Source organism: Oncorhynchus mykiss, chromosome 6 (genome assembly GCF_057628025.1).
Source record: "Oncorhynchus mykiss isolate SJ-2025 chromosome 6, ASM5762802v1, whole genome shotgun sequence".
Lineage (NCBI taxonomy): Eukaryota > Metazoa > Chordata > Actinopteri > Salmoniformes > Salmonidae > Oncorhynchus > Oncorhynchus mykiss.
In genome coordinates this window covers 84363604-84377500 of record NC_143027.1, presented here as the reverse complement: position 1 = coordinate 84377500, position 13897 = coordinate 84363604, and the positions used below count along the sequence as shown (strand labels likewise).

General features: G+C 44.8%; 1 protein-coding gene across 4 annotated transcripts in view; it reads left to right on the top strand.

Moving 5' to 3' along the window:
• LOC110506177 (A disintegrin and metalloproteinase with thrombospondin motifs 17) overlaps nucleotides 1-13897 on the top strand; it is a 197320-nt gene that overhangs the window by 134000 nt on the left and 49423 nt on the right. For all 4 annotated transcript variants that reach the window (XM_090239172.1, XM_090239170.1, XM_090239171.1 and 1 more), the window contains exon 15: nucleotides 11582-11702. In XM_090239172.1, coding sequence (XP_090095298.1) covers nucleotides 11582-11702 — 121 coding nt within the window. The remainder of the gene's footprint in view (nucleotides 1-11581; nucleotides 11703-13897) is intronic.

The following is a 13897-nucleotide window of genomic DNA, read 5'->3' as shown; positions in this document are numbered from 1 at the left end:
ATAGTGAAGGCGTAGACTCAGGTTTTCCGGGTCTCTATGTTTTTGGTTGGACAGGTTTCTCAATTTCTTTCTTAGATTTTTGCATTCTTCATCAAACCATTTGTCATTATTGTTAATTTTCTTCGGTTTTCTATTTGAGATTTTTAGATTTGATAGGGAAGCTGAGAGGTCAAATATACTGTTAAGATTTTCTACTGCCAAGTTTACACCTTCACTATTACAGCGGAACGTTTTACCCAGGAAATTGTCTAAAAGGGATTGAATTTGTTGTTGCCTAATTGTTTTTTGGTAGGTTTCCAAACTGCATTCCTTCCATCTATAGCATTTCTTAATGTTACTCAGTTCCTTTGGCTTTGATGCCTCATGATTGATTATTGCTCTGTTTAAGTAGACTGTGATTTTGCTGTGGTCTGATAGGGGTGTCAGTGGGCTGACTGTGAACGCTCTGAGAGACTCTGGGTTGAGGTCGGTGATAAAGTAGTCTACAGTACTACTGCCAAGAGATGAGCTATAGGTGTACCTACCATAGGAGTCCCCTCGAAGCCTACCGTTGACTATGTACATACCCAGCGTGCGACAGAGCTGCAGGAGTTGTGACCCGTTTTTGTTGGTTATGTTGTCATAGTTGTGCCTAGGGGGGCATATGTGGGAGGGAATGCTGTCACCTCCAGGCAGGTGTTTGTCCCCCTGTGTGCTTAGGGTGTCAGGTTCTTGTCCGGTTCTGGCATTTAGGTCGCCACAGACTAGTACATGTCCCTGGGCCTGGAAATGATTGATTTCCCCCTCCAGGATGGAGAAGCTGTCTTCATTAAAATATGGGGATTCTAGTGGGGGGATATAGGTAGCACACAGGAGGACATTTTTCTCTGTTAGGATAATTTCTTTTTGAATTTCTAGCCAAATGTAAAATGTTCCTGTTTTGATTAATTTAATGGAGTGAGTTAGGTCTGCTCTATACCAAATTAGCATACCCCCTGAGTCCCTTCCCTGTTTCACACCTGGTAGTTTGGTGGATGGGACTACCAGCTCTCTGTAACCTAGAGGGCAACCAGTGGGTCCGTCTCCTCTATACCAGGTTTCTTGCAGGATGACAATGTCTGTATTACCGATTTCTTTGGTGAAGTCCGGGTTTCTGCTCTTTAGGCCAAAGGCAGATGACCTCAGGCCTTGGATATTCCATGATAATATAGTGAAGGCTTTTTGTTCCATAGAGTGTCCAATGTTGTTGGTCGTGGTTTGGCCTCAGGCCAGTAAGTGTGAGCAGAGCCTGCTGAGCATCTGGTACATGCCATTGGCTTCGGCGAGTGTGAGAGTGGGGGTTGGGACTGTTTGCCCGCTCACTACCTGGGCGTATGTGTGGCTTCCATGTTGAGGCCCTCTTTGCGGGGGTGGGGTGCATGGGGTGGGCAGGAGTGGCATAGGTCTGACCTGGGTGGGCCTAAATGGGGTGTGGGCATGGTTGACGTGGGGGGGTGTTGATTGGTTGGGGTGGGGGTGTGGATGTGTCTGGGTGTACTGTGGTCTGGATGTAATTCCTCTTGGCGTGGGTCCTCTATGTGTAGGTCCAGGGGGGGGTCCTGCAGATCTGGGAGGGTGTCTCGCTGGTCTGGATGGGGTGTCTATTGATCTGTTGCTCCTGTGTGAAGTGTTGGGGATACGTTTGAGAGCGATGTCCTTTAGAGTTCGGGCAAAGGTGGGCACTGCTGCCTTGTAGAGGTGGACCTGGTCATAGAGGCTGTTCAAGTCCAGGGTGGAGTGGTGGGCCAGGAAAACGTTTGGTTTTGAGGCACAGTCACGGGAAATACTTGCATTTACCCGCTGTATTGTGGCAGGGTGGAAGTCTTTTCGTGGTAGCAGGGTGGAGATAACCACTTGTGCGTTGGGGAAAGTAGAAGAAGCCTTTTCAATCACTCTCTTCAGTGCTGTGGCCACTCTTTCCTGCAGTGCTCTCAGGTCGTTTGTGCCTGTGTGTATTATTATGTGGCTGGGTGAGCCTAGTTTGGCCTCAGACAGAAGGTCGAGGGCACGCTGGGTGTTTGGACACCAGAGTTTAGACACACTGTGTTTGGGAAAAAGTTTTTTTTCTTCTATATATTTCCCATTTGAGTCCATAAGTAGTACAATCTGTGTCTTGTGTTTGTCCTCAGTGGGTGTGGGGGGGTTGTCAAAAGGGCTATCAGGGTGGCTGACAGGGGGGGTGCTCAGAGGGGGTGAGAGCCTCTGGGCTTGGGGTTCTTCATTTGTCTGTTCTGCTGTGATTTCGACTCTATGGTCAGGGTCTGGTGTGGACTGTTCTGCTGTGGTGTCGACTCTATGTTCAGGGTCTGGTGTGGACTGTTCTGCTGTGGTGTCGAGACTTTTGTTGGGTGCTGAAGTGGGCTGTTCTGCTGGCTTCTCTGTGGGGGTGGCCACCTCTCTAGTGGGTTGTTCTCTGTCACACGCCGTCCCCATCAACTTCTCCTCCATCCCCCTCAACCTCTCCTCCACCAGCAGTCTGATACTCTCCTCTAGTGCTCTGTTCTGCTCCTCTTTCTCCTGTTGTATTTGTCTCACCACTGTCCAAAGTGCAGATATGTCTCTGTCCACCTCCAGCTCTCCGGGTCTGGTTAAGGGGCTGTTGTTGTGCTGGACTGTTGTCTGGGTCTGCGCTGACTGAAGTGTAATCACCTGCTGTTCCAGCTCCAGCTCTCTCTCTCTCTCTCTATCTCTCTCTCTCTCTCTCTCTCTCTCTCTCTCTCTCTCTCTCTCTCTCTCTCTCTCTCTTTCTCTCTCTGTCTCTCTCTCTCTCCCTCTGTCTCTCTCTCTCTCTCTTACTTCCTCCTTGGGGCGACTTGGGGCGACAGGGTAGCCTAGTGGTTAGAGCGTTGGACTAGTAACCGGAAGGTTGCGAGTTCAAACCCCCGAGCTGACAAGGTACAAATCTGTCGTTCTGCCCCTGAACAGGCAGTTAACCCACTGTTCCCAGGCCATCATTGAAAATAAGAATTTGTTCTTAACTGACTTGCCTGGTTAAATAAAGGTAAAATAAAAAAATAAATAAAATTCTCTCTCTCTCTTACTCCCTCTTTCTCTTACTCCCTCTCTCTCTCTCTTACTCCCTCTTTATCTTACTCCATCTCTCTCTCTCTTTCTCTCTCTTACTCCCTCTCTCTTACTCCCTCTCTCTCTCTCTTACTCTCTCTCTCTCTTACTCCCTCTCTCTCTCTCTTACTCCCTCTCTCTCTTACTCCCTCTCTCGCCCTCTCTCTCTCTCTTACTCCCTCTCTTTCTTACTCCCTTTCTCTAACTCCCTCTCTCTTACTCCCTCTCTCTCTTACTCCCCCTCTCTCTTACTCCCCCTTTCTTTGTCCTGAGCTCCCAAATGTCTTCTCATAATCTCCCTCTCTCTCTGTCCTGAGCTCCCAAATGTCTTCTCATGATCTCTCTCTCTCTCGTTTGCTTTCTCTCTATCTCTCTCCCTCTCGATCTCTCTCTCTCTTTCTCTCTCAGGCCTGCAAAGGCAAAGTTTTAATTGGCTGGGAGGTAACGGTGGCATTGTACCACTTCCTGTTTCTGTAACAATACAACAATACCTACAATACACACAACCTAAAGTAAAATAATGGAATTAAGGAATATATAAATATTAGGAGGGGCAATGTCATAGTGGCATTGACTAAAATACAGTAGAATCTTAGGTCCTAGAAGCAGAGCTGACTTATCTGTCAGTACCATCTTGACACTAATAGCTAAGCACTGGGACACCAGATGAGAAAATAGACAGACATGGAAGACAGGATGTAGAGGATAGAGGAAGTGAGGGAGCTTTCAGATGAGAAGATATTGTCTCAAGAAAAAAAAGTAGGTATGAGAGACAAAGGAAATAAGATGGTAATCATTATAATAAAATTTACATATTTAAATGCTAGACCAGTCTTTTCACCTGCTTTACACTGTAAGAGGGGATTCTTACCTGGTCTTGGCCATTTTTCTGGCCCATTCTTGGGACTCATAGCCACAGAGTCAGTGGTGGATAAAAGTGTGTGTGTGTGTGGGTAGCATAGTTTCCGAAGGAGTAGCCAGCTGTTGTCAATAGATACTGGTCATCTGCTGAGCCGGCATTTGGTTCCCTACACATGGGAGACATTATGTGTCATGCTTCCCTCTACACACACATATCATAGGCCACACACACACACACACACACACACACACACACACACACACACACACACACACACACACACACACACACACAGATACACGTCTTTGTGTCTGTGTCAATAATTGTATCCATATTTTGTATTTCCTGGATTTATCCTCTCTCTTTTCATTGGCCAGAAAGAGGGGATTTCTCCTCAGTGTTCTGACGGCCAGCATTAACAAATAAATAAACAGCAAGAGAGAGAGAGAGATACAGTGCCTTGCAAAAGTATTCGGCCCCCTTGAACTTTGCGACCTTTTGCCACATTTCAGGCTTCAAACATAAAGATATAAAACTGATTTTTTTTGTGAAGAATCAACAGCAAGTGGGACACGATCATGAAGTGGAACGACATTTATTGGATATTTCCAACTTTTTTAACAAATCAAAAACTGAAAAATTGGGCGTGCAAAATTATTCAGCCCCCTTAAGTTAATACTTTGTAGCGCCACCTTTTGCTGCGATTACAGCTGTAAGTCGCTTGGGGTATGTCTCTATCAGTTTTGCACATCGAGAGACTGACATTTTTTCACATTCCTCCTTGCAAAACAGCTCGAGCTCAGTGAGGTTGGATGGAGAGCATTTGTGAACAGCAGTTTTCAGTTCTTTCCACAGATTCTCGATTGGATTCAGGTCTGGACTTTGACTTGGCCATTCTAACACCTGGATATGTTTATTTTTGAACCATTCCATTGTAGATTTTGCTTTATGTTTTGGATCATTGTCTTGTTGGAAGACAAATCTCTGTCCCAGTCTCAGGTCTTTTGCAGACTCCATCAGGTTTTCTTCCAGAATGGTCCTGTATTTGGCTCCATCCATCTTCCCATCAATTTTAACCATCTTCCCTGTCACTGCTGAAGAAAAGCAGGCTCAAACCATGATGCTGCCACCACCATGTTTGACAGTGGGTATGGTGTGTTCAGGGTGATGAGCTGTGTTGCTTTTACGCCAAACATAACCAATTTGCATTTTTGCCAAAAAGTTCAATTTTGGTTTCATCTGACCAGAGCACCTTCTTCCACATGTTTGGTGTGTCTCCCAGGTGGCTTGTGGCAAACTTTAAACAACACTTTTTATGGATATCTTTAAGAAATGTCTTTCTTCTTGCCACTCTTCCATAAAGGCCAGATTTGTGCAATATACGACTGATTGTTGTCCTATGGACAGAGTCTCCCACCTCAGCTGTAGATCTCTGCAGTTCATCCAGAGTGATCATGGGCCTCTTGGCTGCATCTCTGATCAGTCTTCTCCTTGTATGAGCTGAAAGTTTAGAGGGACGGCCAGGTCTTGGTAGATTTGCAGTGGTCTGATACTCCTTCCATTTCAATATTATCGCTTGCACAGTGCTCCTTGGGATGTTTAAAGCTTGGGAAATCTTTTTGTATCCAAATCCAGCTTTAAACTTCTTCACAACAGTATCTCGGACCTGCCTGGTGTGTTCCTTGTTCTTCATGATGCTCTCTGCGCTTTTAACGGACCTCTGAGACACAGTGCAGGTGCATTTATACGGAGACTTGATTACACACAGGTGGATTGTATTTATCATCATTAGTCATTTAGGTCAACATTGGATCATTCCGAGATCCTCACTGAACTTCTGGAGAGAGTTTGCTGCACTGAAAGTAAAGGGGCTGAATAATTTTGCACGCCCAATTTTTCAGTTTTTGATTTGTTAAAAAAGTTTGAAATATCCAATAAATGTCGTTCCACTTCATGATTGTGTCCCACTTGTTGTTGATTCTTCACAAAAAAATACAGTTTTATATCTTTATGTTTGAAGCCTGAAATGTGGCAAAAGGTCACAAAGTTCAAGGGGGCCGAATACTTTCGCAAGGCACTGTATATACTTGACTTTGTGTCAACTTTAATGAGCCGTCCTCATTACACTAAAAACACCACAACCCCCCGCCCCCTCCCCCCAAAAGGTGGCATTCAGTGCCACCTCGACATAATCATATTACACAGTACAATACAATACATCCTCCAGCATCACATTACACAGTACAATATAATACACCCTACAGCACCACATTACACAGTACAATACAATACATCCTCCAGCATCACATTACACAGTACAATATAATACACCCTACAGCACCACATTACACAGTACAATACAATACATCCTCCAGCATCACATTACACAGTACAATATAATACACCCTACAGCACCACATTACACAGTACAATATAATACACCCTCCAGCACCACATTCCACAGTACAATATAATACACCCTACAGCACCACATTACACAGTACAATATAATACACCCTCCAGCACCACATTCCACAGTACAATATAATACACCCTCCAGCATCACATTACACAGTACAGTACAATAAACCCTCCAGCACCACATTGCACAGTACAATATAATACACCCTCCAGCATCACATTACACAGTACAATATAATACACCCTCCAGCATCACATTACACAGTACAGTACAATATAATACACCCTCCAGCACCACATTACACAGTACAGTACAATAAACCCTCCAGCACCACATTACACAGTACAATGTAATACACCCTCCAGCATCACATTACACAGTACAGTAGAATACATCACATTACACAGTACAATATAATACACCCTCCAGCATCACATTGCACAATACAGTACAATATAATACACCCTCCAGCATCACATTACACAGTACAGTACAATAAACCCTCCAGCACCACATTACACAGTACAATATAATACACCACATTACACAGTACAATGTAATATACCCTCCAGCATCACATTACACAGTACAATATAATACACCCTCCAGCATCACATTACACAGTAGAGTACAATAAACCCTCCAACACCACATTACACAGTACAATATAATACACCCTCCAGCATCACATTACACAGTACAGTACAATAAACCCTCCAGCACCACATTACACAGTACAATATAATACACCCTCCAGCATCACATTACACAGTACAATATAATACACCCTCCAGCATCACATTACACAGTACAATATAATACACCCTCCAGCATCACATTACACAGTAGAGTACAATAAACCCTCCAGCACCACATTACACAGTACAGTACAATAAACCCTCCAGCACCACATTACACAGTACAATATAATACACCCTCCAGCATCACATTACACAGTAGAGTACAATAAACCCTCCAGCACCACATTACACAGTACAATATAATATACCCTCCAGCATCACATTGCACAGTACAATATAATACACCCTCCAGCACCACATTACACAGTATAATACAATACACCCTCCAGCACCACATCACATTACACAGTACAATATAATACACCCTCCAGCACCACATTACATTACACAGTACAATATAATACACTCTACAGCACCACATTACACAGTATAATACAATACACCCTCCAGCATCACATTGTACACCTGGCAACCGTGTCAGCGTGCATGCGCCCGGCCCGGCCCACCACAGGAGTCTCCAGAGCGCGATAGGACAAGGACATCCCGGCCGGCCAAACCCTCCTCTAACTCGGATGGAGGGTTTGGTATCGAACCAGGATCTGTAGTAACACAGATCCTGTGCCACTCGGGAGACCCTACTGGCCCAATGCTCTTAACCACTAGCCCACCTGCCGCCCCATTGATGGATTGAGACGTGGAACTGTGATGCTCCAGCTGAGTACGGATGATTTTCTGAACGAGTCTCGACACCGGTGAGCTTATGGGGGATGACATACACCTCGTCTGGGATGAGGTAGACTGGTACTGGGAGGAGCTGAAGTTCATGATTCGTCCCAGGCTGAGTGGGTGAGGGACACACTGGTGGAGCAGAGAGAGCATTAGCAGGGTGAATGCTCTCAGAGCCATGGCTGAGTCAGATGTGACGTCTATGAGGAAAAGGTGAAGGAATATAATGCTTCTCACTTGCTCTTGTCACAATGCTGCGCAACTGGTTTCATGTAAATGGCAGAGCAGGTCATATGCCGCATACATCAGCCGCTTCTAAATGTCAAATCTAAATGGTTTGGTCTTTTATGCCTGACGATGACTTCCAAGTGAAACATTGCACAGAAACACAGTGGAAGCGTTCGTCAGTGTGCAGGTCTCCATTCTCTACAGATATAGGATCTTAATTTGATCACCCTGTTGCAGGATAACTTTTGAGGTATTTGAGGTTTAAAAAGGCTTCTGAAGTTTGTAATTTGTAATTTTTTAATTTACACAATTTCCCGACAAATGTATCAACCCCTACAGATATGTCCGCTAATTATAATTCACATAATAATTCATATTTTCTGTTGCTGCTGTTGCAAACAAATTAAGATCCTTACATCTGTAATCTGTCTTAATCAATGAAGTCAAACATTGGACAGCAAAAGCGGACAGTGATGCCAGGCCATAAAAAGTGTTTTGCTTTACATTTACAATGTAAAACTTAGCATCATTTTATATGACCACAATCATAGTGGAGATCATTTGACTAATCAATTTAGTCATTCAAGTCATGGCAAAGCATATAACATTGACTGTGTGTGTGTGTGTGTGTGTGTGTGTGTGTGTGTGTGTGTGTGTGTGTGTGTGTGTGTGTGTGTGTGTGTGTGTGTGTGTACGCGCGCGCTAGCCGCAAGGCAGGAAGTATGTTGTCATTAGTACCCTACTGCCCAGTGGTGGAGTGTTAGGGCTGATTGCTCCAATCTGTCACCTTCTCATTTTACTCAAACATGTATGGACGCACACACACACTCATACTAAAGCTAGTCTCTTTCCCACACTCCATCCTCTTCCTATCCTCTCTCTTTTCCTTCTCTCAATCCTTCTATTATTCTATTCCTTCCTCTCCTTTCTCTGTATCTTCCTCTTTTCTCCTCTTTCCTCTCCTCTCTCTGTATCCTCTTCTTTCCTCTCCTCTCTCTGTATCCTCCTCTTTCCTCTCCTCTCTATGTATCCTCCTCTTTCCTCCTCCTCTTCCTCTCCTCTCTCTGTATCCTCCTCCTTCCTCTCCTCTCTCTGTATCCTCCTCTTTCCTCCTCCCCTTCCTCTCCTCTCTCTGTATCCTCCTCTTTCCTCCTCCTATTCGTCTCATCTCTCTGTATCCTCCTCTTTTCTCTCCTCTCTCTGTATCCTCCTCTTTCCTCCTCCTCTTCCTCTCCTCTCTCTGTATTCTCCTCTTTCCTCCTCCTATTTGTCTCATCTGTCTGTATCCTCCTCTTTCCTCCTCCTCTTCCTCTCCTCTCTCTGTATCCTCCTCTTTTCTCTCCTCTCTCTGTATCCTCCTCTTTCCTCCTCCTCTTCCTCTCCTCTCTCTGTATCCTCCTCTTTCCTCCTCCTATTTGTCTCATCTGTCTGTATCCTCCTCTTTCCTCCTCCTCTTCCTCTCCTGTCTTCTCCTTCGGTTTCCTTCCTTCTTCTCCTCAGCTTTTCTTTTGCTACGTATTTATCATCATCTGGATGTAGGTAACAAGAGGAATGAGTCTCTCTCCACCCTCTCTGTCTCTGTCTCGCTCTCTGTGTCTCCCCCCCTCTCTCCCCCTCTCTCTCAGCCCTCCCACCCCCCCGGAGAAAGAGGAGAGAGAGAAATGGAGAGAGAGAGAAACAGAGAAAGAGGAGAGAGAAATAAAGCCCCTTGAATTGAATTGAAATGGAGAAAGAGGAGAGAAAGCAAAACGGAGTAAGAGGAGAGAGAGAGAGAAACAGAGAAAGAGGAGAGAGAGAGAAAAACAGAGAAAGAGGAGAGAGAGAGAGAAACAGAGAAAGATGAGAGAGAGAAACAAAGAAACAGAGAAAGAGGAGTGAGAGAAACAGAGAAACAGAGAAACAGGAGAGAGAGAGAAAAACAGAGAAAGAGGAGAGAGAGAGAGAAACAGAGAAAGAGGAGAGAGAGAGAAACAGAGAAACAGGAGAGAGAGAGAAACAGAGAAAGAGGAGAGAGAGAAACAGAGAAACATAGAAACAGGAGAGAGAGAGAGAAACTGAGAAAGAGGAGAGAGAGAGAGAAAGAGGAGGGGGAGAGAGGGGGAAGTGTTGATGTTATGCTAAGCTACTCTGTATGAAATTTAGGAATGCTGTGAAAACAGCATCACAGAGAGGGGACAGAGAGAGAAAATCAGAAATGTTGTGAAAACACAGTCAGTCTTGTCAGAAGAGAAGCCTAAAGGCTGCTGGGTAAGAATGGAGACCCACATGATGCTACTGCTGCCTCACTGAATTAGCAAAAGTCAATCTTGGTCCAGATTCTCTGTGTCCATATGTTCGTAGTCTGTTTCAGCAAAAATTGTCCAGATTGTGTGTGTGTGTGTGTGTGTGTGTATATATGTGTGTGTGTGTGTGTGTGTGTGTGTTCTGAATCATCAAGTTCCTATGATCCAGATGTACAGATTGGATTTTATACAGAGTATTCAGCGTATTACTGACTCAGGCCAGGAAACAACACACACACACACACACACACACACACACACACACACTCACACACACACACACACACACACACACACACTGGACTGACTGTGTTTATGTGTTTGTGCATGCATGTGTGTCCGTTCATATGTCTGTTGGTGTGTAAATATTCTTGTTTGTGTTTTACTGTTTGTGCTGCTTGGGAGTGTAAATGGCTTTGGGTAATTGGAGTTGTTAGTGAGTACACAGCTGATTTAACTCTGTGATAATTGCTGGGAAGGATTAAACAATCCCTAAACATACAATAGGTTATGTCCTGGTGAATCTAGACTAATATCACTGGCCTTGGATGTCTGAACGTATTATAGCTTCTCTTTCTGTTTTTACCATGGACCACAGTGTTCTGGGGTCATATTCATAATGTTTCTTCCTTTTACATACTAATTATACAGACAGGGGGGGAACTGATCCTAGATCAGCACTCCTACCATGAATAAAGGCCCTGATTCTCCAAGTCCCTCGGCTTCCTCTGTCCTTATTGACTGTCCCTTGAAGATCTGAGAGGATTGAATAGGTGGCAGTTCCTCTCTACTCTATCGGACATACTAGATGGAGCTATTGGGATGTTTTGTACATCTATCTAATAGTTCCAAATCCATGATGAGAAGTCAGTGAGGGAAGGGGAGCCTTTTCCTATTTCACTAGCATTGTTTTGGAGTCAGAATACAGTCCACTAGTAGACCGACAGTACGGTCAGTGTTTATTCAGAGATGGACTTCATTAGAGTGCGGTTGCATCCCAATCAATATCACCGAGGAGGGGACCTTTTCCTGACGTGTACTATTGTCTACTACTTCCCACACATCTAAAAGCATAGTTTCCACCTTCCATCTTTCTTAAACCATTGAAGGTACACTTTGCTAGGAAGGAGAAATAATTGGGACGTAGCCTGTATATTCCTTGGTGTTAAGTACTTCCTGTGTACTTTATTTTGTTAAGTTGTCTACTTACTGTCTGCAGAAAATCGGCTGCGATGGCATCATCGGCTCGTCAGCCAAGGAGGACCGCTGTGGGGTGTGTAACGGAGACGGACACTCCTGTAAGATTGTCAAGGGAGACTTCAACCACACCAAGGGCAGGGGTGAGTACTGGGTTGGGGGGAAGTTCTAAACATGTCTTTTTCAGTTGGGAATATCTGGGGCTTGTCCATAATGGCACACAATGGAAAACGTGTTCAAACGTTTTGCAACAGAAATATAAAATGAGCTTTAGTTAAGTCCTGCTAATCCAACCCTGTGTCTGTCTATTTTCTTCCGGTTGGTGCTTAATGAACATGACCCTGATGGGAACAGAATGGAAAATGGATGAGTGTAGGTTATTAGTCCTACTCCACTAAAAGAGAGGTCAGAAATGACAGGCAAAGATGAAGAGGACAGATTTGGTGTACACCAGTTAGAGTTACATTGGGCCGTCAGTGTTTACCTGCTACACTGGACACATTACTGTTGGCTAGCGCTAGCAGAGCGCATGACATTTTTGTCAACTTTTCTCTGGCGGAAGCCACACATTAATGTATTGAAAATAGAGCCAGAGTGTAATTTTGAGGCCCTTTATCTACTTGTGGATACTATTTTTATGTTTCTGTGTTCAATAAGAAAGAAGTTAGAGGTAGTTTCGCGAGCAAATGCTAACTAGCGGTAGCCTCATGACTAGAGGTCTATGAGTATCTGCTAGCATGCTAGATAAATTGCCTAAATCCCAAAGTATCCCTTTTAGGCATTTAACCTCTAGTGGAAAGTCACCGGGAACAATCTTAGCAAGGTACCCTACAAACACTAGGGTATCTGGGATATCTGTAGACCTCCAGTATCACTAAGCATGTAATACACACACACCGGTGCCTCTGTCCCCCATAGGTAAAGTTCAGTTTCACAGGCATAGCACTAGAAATGGCATTTAAGGCCGAACGTTAGTCTGAAGAGACCTGTTAGGTTTTTAATTACAAGATAACACCCCATTATTCCCTTTTAATGGCTTGAGGCCTGTGTGTGTGTGGGTGTGTGTGTGTGTGTGTGTGTGTGTGTGTGTGTGTGTGTGTGTGTGTGTGTGTGTGTGTGTGTGTGTGTGTGTGTGTGTTGACCTACTAAAAGGCGTGCAGATGGTCTGATTGTAATGCCGCTGAAGGACAGAAGCTTTCTTTCTTTTCTTTTTATTTGTATTTATTATGAATCCCCATTACTTCCTGCCAAGGCAGCAGCTACTCTTCCATTAGTTCCTGCCAAGACACCAGCTACTCTTCCATTAGTTCCCTCCAAGACACCAGCTACTCTTCCTGGGGTTTATTATGGATCCCCATTAGTTCCCGCCAAGACACCAGCTACTCTTCCTGGGGTTTATTATGGATCCCCATTAGTTCACGCCAAGACACCAGCTACTCTTCCTGGGGTTTATTATGGATCCACATTAGTTCCCGCCAAGACACCAGCTACTCTTCCTGGGGTTTATTATGGATCCCCATTAGTTCCCGCCAAGACACCAGCTACTCTTCCTGGGGTTTATTATGGATCCCCATTAGTTCCTGCCAAGGCAGCAGCTACTCTTCCTGGGGTTTATTATGGATCCCCATTAGTTCCTGCCAAGGCAGCAGCTACTCTTCCTGGGGTTTATTATGATCCCCATTAGTTCCTGTAACGGCTCTCGTCGAAAGGAGTGGACCAAAGAGCAGCGTGGAAAGTGTTCATTATTTTGTATTTTTTTAAACACTCAAACAAAATAACCAAAGTGAAAACGAAAGCGCACAGTTCTGTCAGGTACAGACACTAAACAGAAAACAAGATCCCACAAAACCCAAAAGGAAAATGACAACTTATATATGATCCCCAATCAGAGACAACGATAGACAGCTGCCTCTGATTGGGAACCACACTCGGCCAAAAACAAAGAAATAGAAAACATAGACTTTCCCACCCGAGTCACACCCTGACCTAACCAACCATAGAGAATAATAGGGATCTCTAAGGTCAGGGTGTGACAGGACCCCCCCCCCCCCCCCCCCCACCTCCCCCCCCCCCAAAGGTGCGGACTCCGGCCGCAAACCTGAACCTATAGGGGAGGGTCCGGGTGGGCATCTACTCTAAGTGGGGGCTCCGGTGAGGGACGCAGACCCCGCTCCGCTTGAGGGCACTCGGCCAAAAACAAAGAAATAGAAAACATAGACTTTCCCACCCGAGTCACACCCTGACCTAATCAACCATAGAGAATAAGAGGGATCTCTAAGGTCGTGACAAGTTCTGGTCAAGACAGCAGCTACTCTTCCTGGGGTTTATTAAGGATCCC